The 12643-nt window shown below is 43.7% G+C and overlaps 1 protein-coding gene across 1 annotated transcript; it reads left to right on the top strand.

Annotated features, from left to right (window-relative positions):
- The first annotated feature begins 9740 nt into the window (after positions 1–9740).
- LOC309543874 (putative G-protein coupled receptor 174) lies at positions 9741–12113 on the top strand. Its single transcript, XM_082276292.1, has 2 exons — positions 9741–10824; positions 12098–12113. Exon 1 carries the CDS (start codon positions 9752–9754, stop codon positions 10736–10738), a length of 987 nt encoding a protein of 328 aa, XP_082132418.1. The 5' UTR covers positions 9741–9751; the 3' UTR covers positions 10739–10824; positions 12098–12113.
- The last annotated feature ends 530 nt before the right edge of the window (positions 12114–12643 follow it).

Raw genomic sequence — 12643 nt, forward strand, 5'->3', positions numbered from 1 at the left:
TATACTCCATATTCCTACCATATACTCCATATTCCTACCATATACTCCATATTCCCACCATATACTCTGTATACCCACCATATACTCCATATTCCTACCATATACTCCATATTCCTACCATATACTCTGTATTCCCACCATATACTCCGTATTCCCACCATATACTCTGTATACCCACCATATACTCCATATTCCCACCATATACTCTGTATACCCACCATATACTCTGTATACCCACCATATACTCCGTATACCCACCATATACTCCATATTCCTACCATATACTCCATATTCCCACCATATACTCTGTATACCCACCATATACTCCATATTCCTACCATATACTCTGTATACCCACCATATACTCCATATTCCTACCATATACTCTGTATACCCACCATATACTCCGTATTCCCACCATATACTCTGTATTCCCACCATATACTCCATATTCCCACCATATACTCTGTATACCCACCATATACTCTGTATACCCACCATATACTCTGTATTCCCACCATATACTCCGTATACCCACCATATACTCTGTATACCCACCATATACTCCGTATTCCCACCATATACTCTGTATACCCACCATATACTCTGTATACCCACCATATACTCCGTATTCCCACCATATACTCCGTATTCCCACCATATACTCTGTATACCCACCATATACTCCGTATACCCACCATATACTCTGTATACCCACCATATACTCCGGATACCCACCATATACTCCGTATTCCCACCATATACTCTGTATACCCACCATATACTCCGTATACCCACCATATACTCTGTATACCCACCATATACTCCGGATACCCACCATATACTCCGTATTCCCACCATATACTCCGTATTCCCACCATATACTCTGTATTCCCACCATATACTCTGTATACCCACCATATACTCCGTATTCCCACCATATACTCTGTATACCCACCATATACTCCGTATACCCACCATATACTCTGTATACCCACCATATACTCCGGATACCCACCATATACTCCGTATTCCCACCATATACTCTGTATTCCCACCATATACTCTGTATACCCACCATATACTCCGTATTCCCACCATATACTCCGTATTCCCACCATATACTCTGTATACCCACCATATACTCCGTATACCCACCATATACTCCGTATACCCACCATATACTCCGTATACCCACCATATACTCCGTATACCCACCATATACTCTGTATACCCACCATATACTCTGTATTCCCACCATATACTCTGTATACCCACCATATACTCCATATTCCTACCATATACTCCGTATTCCCACCATATACTCCGTATTCCCACCATATACTCCGTATTCCCACCATATACTCTGTATACCCACCATATACTCCATATTCCCACCATATACTCTGTATTCCTACCATATACTCTGTATACCCACCATATACTCCATATTCCTACCATATACTCCATATTCCCACCATATACTCCATATTCCCACCATATACTCTGTATACCCACCGTATACTCTGTATTCCTACCATATACTCTGTATACCCACCATATACTCCGTATTCCCACCATATACTCCATATTCCTACCATTTACTCTGTATACCCACCATATACTCTGTATACCCACCATATACTCCATATTCCTACCATATACTCCATATTCCTACCATATACTCCATATTCCCACCATATACTCTGTATACCCACCATATACTCCATATTCCTACCATATACTCCATATTCCTACCATATACTCTGTATTCCCACCATATACTCCGTATTCCCACCATATACTCTGTATACCCACCATATACTCCATATTCCCACCATATACTCTGTATACCCACCATATACTCTGTATACCCACCATATACTCCGTATACCCACCATATACTCCATATTCCTACCATATACTCCATATTCCCACCATATACTCTGTATACCCACCATATACTCCATATTCCTACCATATACTCTGTATACCCACCATATACTCCATATTCCTACCATATACTCTGTATACCCACCATATACTCCGTATTCCCACCATATACTCTGTATACCCACCATATACTCCATATTCCCACCATATACTCTGTATACCCACCATATACTCTGTATACCCACCATATACTCTGTATACCCACCATATACTCCATATTCCTACCATATACTCTGTATACCCACCATATACTCCGTATTCCCACCATATACTCTGTATACCCACCATATACTCCATATTCCCACCATATACTCTGTATACCCACCATATACTCCATATTCCCACCATATACTCCATATTCCCACCATATACTCTGTATACCCACCATATACTCCGTATTCCCACCATATACTCCATATTCCCACCATATACTCTGTATACCCACCATATACTCCATATTCCCACCATATACTCTGTATTCCCACCATATACTCCATATTCCCACCATAATACTCCATATTCCCACCATATACTCCATATTCCTACCATATACTCTGTATTCCCACCATATACTCCATATTCCCACCATAATACTCCATATTCCCACCATATACTCCGTATTCCCACCATATACTCCATATTCCCACCATATACTCCATATTCCCACCATATACTCCGTATTCCCACCATATACTCTGTATACCCACCATATACTCCGTATACCCACCATATACTCTGTATACCCACCATATACTCCGAATACCCACCATATACTCCGTATTCCCACCATATACTCTGTATACCCACCATATACTCCGTATACCCACCATATACTCTGTATACCCACCATATACTCCGGATACCCACCATATACTCCGTATTCCCACCATATACTCCGTATTCCCACCATATACTCTGTATACCCACCATATACTCTGTATACCCACCATATACTCTGTATACCCACCATATACTCCGGATACCCACCATATACTCCGTATTCCCACCATATACTCCGTATTCCCACCATATACTCTGTATTCCCACCATATACTCTGTATACCCACCATATACTCCGTATTCCCACCATATACTCCGTATTCCCACCATATACTCTGTATACCCACCATATACTCCGTATACCCACCATATACTCCGTATTCCCACCATATACTCTGTATACCCACCATATACTCCGTATACCCACCATATACTCCGTATACCCACCATATACTCCGTATACCCACCATATACTCTGTATACCCACCATATACTCTGTATACCCACCATATACTCTGTATTCCCACCATATACTCTGTATACCCACCATATACTCCATATTCCTACCATATACTCCGTATTCCCACCATATACTCCGTATTCCCACCATATACTCCGTATTCCCACCATATACTCTGTATACCCACCATATACTCCATATTCCCACCATATACTCTGTATTCCTACCATATACTCTGTATACCCACCATATACTCCATATTCCTACCATATACTCCATATTCCCACCATATACTCCATATTCCCACCATATACTCTGTATACCCACCGTATACTCTGTATTCCTACCATATACTCTGTATACCCACCATATACTCCGTATTCCCACCATATACTCCATATTCCTACCATTTACTCTGTATACCCACCATATACTCTGTATACCCACCATATACTCCATATTCCTACCATATACTCCATATTCCTACCATATACTCCATATTCCCACCATATACTCTGTATACCCACCATATACTCCATATTCCTACCATATACTCCATATTCCTACCATATACTCTGTATTCCCACCATATACTCCATATTCCTACCATATACTCTGTATTCCCACCATATACTCCGTATTCCCACCATATACTCTGTATACCCACCATATACTCCGTATTCCCACCATATACTCTGTATATCCACCATATACTCCATATTCCCACCATATACTCTGTATACCCACCATATACTCTGTATACCCACCATATACTCCATATTCCTACCATATACTCCATATTCCCACCATATACTCTGTATACCCACCATATACTCCATATTCCTACCATATACTCTGTATACCCACCATATACTCCATATTCCTACCATATACTCTGTATACCCACCATATACTCCGTATTCCCACCATATACTCTGTATACCCACCATATACTCCATATTCCCACCATATACTCTGTATACCCACCATATACTCTGTATACCCACCATATACTCTGTATACCCACCATATACTCCATATTCCTACCATATACTCTGTATACCCACCATATACTCCGTATTCCCACCATATACTCTGTATACCCACCATATACTCCATATTCCCACCATATACTCTGTATACCCACCATATACTCCATATTCCCACCATATACTCCATATTCCCACCATATACTCTGTATACCCACCATATACTCCATATTCCCACCATATACTCCGTATTCCCACCATATACTCCATATTCCCACCATATACTCTGTATACCCACCATATACTCCATATTCCCACCATATACTCCATATTCCCACCATATACTCTGTATTCCCACCATATACTCCATATTCCCACCATAATACTCCATATTCCCACCATATACTCCATATTCCTACCATATACTCTGTATTCCCACCATATACTCCATATTCCCACCATAATACTCCATATTCCCACCATATACTCCATATTCCCACCATATACTCCATATTCCCACCATATACTCCATATTCCCACCATATACTCTGTATACCCACCATATACTCCATATTCCCACCATATACTCCATATTCCCACCATATACTCTGTATTCCCACCATATACTCCATATTCCCACCATAATACTCCATATTCCCACCATATACTCCATATTCCTACCATATACTCTGTATTCCCACCATATACTCCATATTCCCACCATAATACTCCATATTCCCACCATATACTCCGTATTCCCACCATATACTCCATATTCCCACCATATACTCCATATTCCCACCATATACTCCGTATTCCCACCATATACTCCATATTCCCACCATTTACTCCATATTCCCACCACATACTCCGTATTCCCACCATATACTCCATATTCCCACCATATACTCCGTATTCCCACCATATACTCCATATTCCCACCATATACTCCGTATTCCCACCATATACTCCATATTCCCACCATATACTCCGTATTCCCACCATATACTCCATATTCCCACCATATACTCCGTATTCCCACCATATACTCCATATTCCTACCATATACTCTGTATTCCCACCATATACTCCATATTCCCACCATAATACTTCATATTCCCACCATATACTCCGTATTCCCACCATATACTCCATATTCCCACCATATACTCCATATTCCCACCATATACTCCGTATTCCCACCATATACTCCATATTCCCACCATATACTCCATATTCCCACCATATACTCCGTATTCCCACCATATACTCCATATTCCTACCATATACTCTGTATTCCCACCATATACTCCATATTCCCACCATAATACTCCATATTCCCACCATATACTCCGTATTCCCACCATATACTCCATATTCCTACCATATACTCCATATTCCTACCATATACTCCATATTCCCACCATATACTCTGTATACCCACCATATACTCCATATTCCCACCATATATTCCGTATTCCCACCATATACTCTGTATACCCACCATATACTCCATATTCCCACCATATACTCTGTATACCCACCATAATACTCCATATTCCCACCATATACTCCATATTCCCACCATATATTCCATATTCCTACCATATACTCCATATTCCCACCATATATTCCATATTCCCACCATATACTCTGTATACCCACCATATACTCCGTATTCCTACCATATACTCCATATTCCCACCATATACTCTGTATACCCACCATATACTCCGTATTCCTACCATATACTCCATATTCCCACCATATACTCTGTATACCCACCATATACTCCATATTCCCACCATAATACTCCATATTCCCACCATATACTCCATATTCCCACCATATACTCCATATTCCCACCATATATTCCATATTCCTACCATATACTCCATATTCCTACCATATACTCCATATTCCCACCATAATACTCCATATTCACACCATATACTCCATATTCCCACCATATACTCCATATCCCCACCATATTCCCACAATATACTCCATATTCCCACCATACACCCCATATTCCCACCATATACTCCATATTCTCAGGGGTTGGGTATTTCGGGGTATGCTGTGTGTGGCTTGATGCCAGGGGTTGGGTATTTTGGGGTACACTGTGTATTTGGTTTGATCTCAGGGGTTGGGTATTTCGGGGTACGCTGTGTATTTAGCTTGATCTCAGGGCTAAGGTATTTCGGGGTACGCTGTGTATTTGGCTTGATCTCAGGGGTTGGGTATTTTGGGGTACACTGTGTATTTGGCTTAATCTCAAGGGTTGGGTATTTCGGGGTATGCTGAGTATTTGGCTTGATCTCAGGGGTTGGGTATTTTGGGGTACACTGTGTATTTGGCTTAATCTCAAGGGTTGGGTATTTCGGGGTACGCTGTGTGTTTGACTTGATCTCAGGGGTTGGGTATTTTGGGGTACACTGTGTATTTGGCTTAATCTCAAGGGTTGGGTATTTCGGGGTATGCTGAGTATTTGGCTTGATCTCAGGGGTTGGGTATTTCGGGGTACGCTGTGTATTTAGCTTGATCTCAGGGGTTGGGTATTTCGGGGTATGCTGTGTGTTTGGCTGGATCTCAGGGGATGGGTATTTTGGCGTACGCTGTGTATTTGGCTTGATCTCAGGGGTTGGGTATTTCGGGGTATGCTGTGTATTTGGCTTAATCTCAAGGGTTGGGTATTTCGGGGTATACTGAGTATTTGGATTGATCTCAGGGGTTGGGTATTTCGGGGTACGCTGTTGTATTTGGCTTGATCTCAGGGGTTGGGTATTTCGGGGTACGCTGTGTATTCGGCTTGGGGTTGGGTATTTTGGGGTACACTGTGTATTTGGCTTGGGGTTAGATATCTTAGGGTACATTGTGTATTTGGCTTGGGGTTCGGTATTTTGGGGTACACTGTGCATTTGCCTTGATCTCAGGGGTTGGGTATTTCGGGGTACGCTGTGTATTTAGCTTGATCTCAGGGGTTGGGTATTTCGGGGTATGCTGTGCATTTGCCTTGATCTCAGGGGTTGGGTATTTCGGGGTACGCTGTGTGTTTGACTTGATCTCAAGGGTTGGGTATTTCGGGGTACACTGTGTATTTGGCTTGATCTCAGGAGTTGGGTATTTTGGAGTATTCTGTGTGTTTGACTTGATCTCAGGGGTTGGGTATTTCGGGGTATGCTGTGTATTTAGCTTGATCTCAGGGGTTGGGTATTTCGGGGTACACTGTGTATTTAGCTTGATCTCAGGGGTTGGGTATTTCGGGGTACGCTGTGTGTTTGACTTGATCTCAGGGGTTGGGTATTTTGGAGCATTCTGTGTGTTTGACTTGATCTCAGGGGTTGGGTATTTCGGGGTATGCTGTGTATTTGGCTTGATCTCAGGGGTTGGGTATTTCGGGGTACGCTGTGTGTTTGACTTGATCTCAGGGGTTGGGTATTTTGGAGTATTCTGTGTGTTTGACTTGATCTCAGGGGTTGGGTATTTCGGGGTATTCTGTGTATTTGGCTTGATCTCAGGGGTTGAGCATTTCGGGGTACCCTGTGTATTTAGCTTGATCTCAGGGGTTGGGTATTTTGGCGTACGCTGATGTATTTGGCTTGATCTTAGGGGTTGGGTATTTCGGGGTACGCTGTGTATCTGGCTTAATCTCAAGGGTTGGGTATTTCGGGGTATACTGAGTATTTGGCTTGATCTCAGGGGTTGGGTATTTCGAGGTACGCTGTTGTATTTGGCTTGATCTCAGGGGTTGGGTATTTTAGGGTACGCTGTGTATTCGGCTTGGGGTTGGGTATTTTGGGGTACACTGTGTATTTGGCTTGGGGTTAGATATCTTAGGGTACATTGTGTATTTGGCTTGGGGTTTGGTATTTTGGGGTACACTGTGTATTTGGTTTGATCTCAGGAGTTGGGTATTTCGGGGTATGCTGTGCATTTGCCTTGATCTCAGGGGTTGGGTATTTCGGGGTACGCTGTGTGTTTGACTTGATCTCAGGGGTTGGGTATTTCGGGGTATGCTGTGTATTTAGCTTGATCTCAGGGGTTGGGTATTTCGGGGTACGCTGTGTATTTAGCTTGATCTCAGGAGTTGGGTATTTTGGGGTATGCTGTGCATTTGCCTTGATCTCAGGGGTTGGGTATTTCGGGGTACACTGTGTATTTGGTTTGATCTCAGGAGTTGGGTATTTTGGGGTATGCTGTGCATTTGCCTTGATCTCAGGGGTTGGGTATTTTGGGGTACGCTGTGTATTTAGCTTGATCTCAGGGGTTGGGTATTTCGGGGTATGCTGTGCATTTGCCTTGATCTCAGGGGTTGGGTATTTCGGGGTACGCTGTGTGTTTGACTTGATCTCAGGGGTTGGGTATTTCGGGGTATGCTGTGTATTTGGCTTAATCTCAAGGGTTTGGGTATTTCGGGGTACACTGTGTATTTGGCTTGATCTCAGGAGTTGGGTATTTTGGAGTATTCTGTGTGTTTGACTTGATCTCAGGGGTTGGGTATTTCGGGGTACGCTGTGTATTTAGCTTGATCTCAGGGGTTGGGTATTTCGGGGTATGCTGTGTATTTAGCTTGATCTCAGGGGTTGGGTATTTCGGGGTACACTGTGTAATTGGTTTTATCTCAGGAGTTGGGTATTTTGGGGTATGCTGTGCATTTGCCTTGATCTCAGGGGTTGGGTATTTCGGGGTACGCTGTGTATTTAGCTTGATCTCAGGGGTTGGGTATTTCGGGGTATGCTGTGTGTTTGACTGGATCTCAGGGGTTGGGTATTTCGGGGTATGGTGTGTATTTGGCTTGATCTCAGGGGTTGGGAATTTTGGGGTACGCTGTGTATTTGGCTTGATCTCAGGGGTTGGGTATTTTGGAGTATTCTGTGTGTTTGACTTGATCTCAGGGGTTGGGTATTTCGGGGTATTCTGTGTATTTGGCTTGATCTCAGGGGTTGGGTATTTTGGCGTACGCTGATGTATTTGGCTTGATCTTAGGGGTTGGGTATTTCGGGGTACGCTGTGTATTTGGCTTAATCTCAAGGGTTGGGTATTTCGGGGTATACTGAGTATTTGGCTTGATCTCAGGGGTTGGGTATTTTGGGGTACGCTGTTGTATTTGGCTTGATCTCAGGGGTTGGGTATTTCAGGGTACGCTGTGTATTCGGCTTGGGGTTGGGTATTTTGGGGTACACTGTGTATTTGGCTTGGGGTTAGATATCTTAGGGTACATTGTGTATTTGGCTTGGGGTTTGGTATTTTGGGGTACACTGTGTTATCCTTTTCCTGACTGCAGATTATTTATTCTCATTTACTTTTCTTTTCAGATTCCTCTTTGCGGATGGCGGAGTCGCAATGTCTCCCATCATGAAGATCCCTAGAAGTATCCCAGAAACGTTTTATTGCAGCGTTCTCCTTATAACCGGCTTGATGGAATTGCATTGGAACGCTGTCCGGTGATGGATCAAACCGCACATCTCTAAGGACTTTGAGACACGGGAGTGGTGGAAATGAGGCAGACGATACGGTGAAAGTCTTATAAGATTGATGCCGGGAGCGTTCACCTTTGAACTGGTGGATGGTGGTGGAGCAGAAGATGCTTAGTGACGACAATGTCACGGATTGTAACGGGAACGAGCAGTACATGCACTATCTGTACGCCGTCACCTATGCCATCATCCTGGTCCCCGGACTGATCGGGAACGTCTTGGCTCTTTGGGTATTTTATGCCTACATGAAAGAGACAAAAAGAGCCGTCATCTTTATGATCAATCTGGCCATTGCCGACCTCCTGCAAGTCCTGTCCCTGCCACTGCGAATCTTCTATTACCTGAACAAGTCATGGCCGTTCGGCCGATTCATGTGCATGTTCTGCTTCTACCTGAAATACGTCAACATGTACGCCAGCATCGTCTTCCTGGTCTGTATCAGCGTCAGGCGCTTCCTCTACCTGATCTACCCCTTTAAGTTCACGGATAGGAAGCGAATGTCTGACGTCTACGTCAGCATCGTTGGCTGGATCATCGTCTGCGTCAGCTGCCTCCCGTTTCCTCTCCTGAGGATTGGAAATAACTCCACCAATAGTGAAGCAGAAAACAAATGCTTCGCTGATCTGCCGCTACTGGACATAGGGACCACCAACTCCATACTGGCGGTGACCTTCGCTGAGCTCTTTGGCTTCATCACGCCGCTGGCGGTAGTCGGCTATTGCTCCTGGAGGACGGTGATGTCACTGAAGGAGCCGCACTCGGCTTCTCATGATCTGGGAGAGAAGAAGAAGGCGCTGAAGATGATCCTGACCTGCGCCTTCGTCTTCCTCCTCTGCTTCGCTCCTTACCACCTCAGCTTCCCGCTAGACTTCCTGGCCAAGGCCAATAAGATCCGGCGGTGTCAGTACAAGAAGGCCATCCTGACCTTCCATCCAGTGGCGCTGTGCCTGGCCAGTATGAATTGCTGCTTGGATCCCGTCATTTATTACTTCACCACCGACGAGTTCAAGAGACGACTTTCCCGCCAGGACATTGTGGACTGTACGGAGCTGGAGATATTCAGCAACACTTTATAAATTGCTTCCCGCCAAGTCTTGGCCAATGGGATCTCAGGAGGCCAAAGGGGGTTCAACATGTGCCTCCTCCCCTTTACAGAAATTTGGTGGACTTTAAAGGCACAAATAAGGGTGAAGTAAAAAAACTTTTTTATTAATTGACATAAAAACAAGGAAAAACCCCTAACAAAAGGGGAATACTTTTTGCACATACAAAATATACATAGAAAGTACCAAAGTGTACTTGGACAATAAGACTTACATATGTATCAGTAATAGAAAGAAAAAATAATCATTACATGATACATAAGACGTAGTGGTATCACCATACTATACATTACATCCTACAAAACTCGAAGATAGTGCTGAGGAGTGGCACTATGTGGATCCTCGAGTGTAGTTGGTACAGCCCTGAGATGAGGGATAGTTCATGTAGCCAGATGCCCTACATGTTTCGCCTGAAGAGTCAAGCTTCTTCTGGAGCTACTGGTGTACAGACTCCCTGTAGAGACAGATAGTAGTTCACAATGGCCGATGTATTTTGGCATAACAAGTGTATAGATCATGGATAATAACGGCTGTAGTGAGTTTGTCAGCTGGTGTCAGTTCAAACAGAATAAACAGGGTATGTGTCTGCTTTAGACCGATACCGATGGTTGTAACCAATTGGCAGAAAAGACCAAAGTAAATATGGTACAGGGGTATCCAGGATATAGGGAATCCCTCAGGGAGAAGACACCAGCAGGTCAGACTCAGAAAGACAGCGACCGAATCCCCGGATGGGGATAAACCACCACCATCTATACACTTGTTATGCCAAATACATCGGCCATTGTGAACTACTATCTGTCTCTACAGGGAGTCTGTACACCAGTAGCTCCAGAAGAAGCTTGACTCTTCAGGCGAAACATGTAGGGCATCTGGCTACATGAACTATCCCTCATCTCAGGGCTGTACCAACTACACTCGAGGATCCACATAGTGCCACTCCTCAGCACTATCTTCGAGTTTTGTAGGATGTAATGTATAGTATGGTGATACCACTACGTCTTATGTATCATGTAATGATTATTTTTTCTTTCTATTACTGATACATATGTAAGTCTTATTGTCCAAGTACACTTTGGTACTTTCTATGTATATTTTGTATGTGCAAAAAGTATTCCCCTTTTGTTAGGGGTTTTTCCTTGTTTTTATGTCAATTAATAAAAAAGTTTTTTTACTTCACCCTTATTTGTGCCTTTAAAGTCCACCAAATTTCTTCCAATGATTTGATACAACCATTAAGGATGTGGCACACGTTTCCTTAGTTCTGTTGCGCCCGTACTGTGCTGCTGTATTGGTCGCTCATTTATTTATCCTCCCCTTCACAGCTCTCAGAGGAACCCTGAGGACGATACAAAGTTTCCGTTGGTCACAGGAGGTTTCCTCATTTCAGGATTTTGGTGTAATGAAAATAAATGTGCAAAATCCAATTTGCAGACAATGTTGTCAGTTTTCACCGCCATTTTCCACTCACTGACTCCGCCCTGAATCCGGAGAGATAGGAAGATGGGGGTGGATCTGAGAGAGCTTTGCTGGGGTCTTCCCTTGTAGAGTTGGTGAAGTTCATAGGAACAGAAGGCTTCCAGAACCCCCTGAGGGTGGACCGGGGGGAGGGGGTAGATGAAGAGCCAGAGCGCCACCAAGAGGTTAGAGCCCAGTGGGGGCTTATTTCACTTAATACATATCTACAGGATCTCTATATGTAGCCAACCGGTTTTGGGGATCCACTTCTGCCCCCTTGGACAGGGATTGTATTGTGTGCAGAACAGTGAAGAAGTGAGCTCAGGAGATGGGAGCTCCCGCCCCTAGACACACCCTACGGGCCACGCCCCATAAATATTGGCCCCTAGACACACCCTACGGGCCACGCCCCATAAATAT

Source organism: Pelophylax lessonae (genome assembly GCF_965119305.1).
Source record: "Pelophylax lessonae genome assembly, contig: HAP1_SCAFFOLD_462, whole genome shotgun sequence".
NCBI classification, from domain to species: domain Eukaryota; kingdom Metazoa; phylum Chordata; class Amphibia; order Anura; family Ranidae; genus Pelophylax; species Pelophylax lessonae.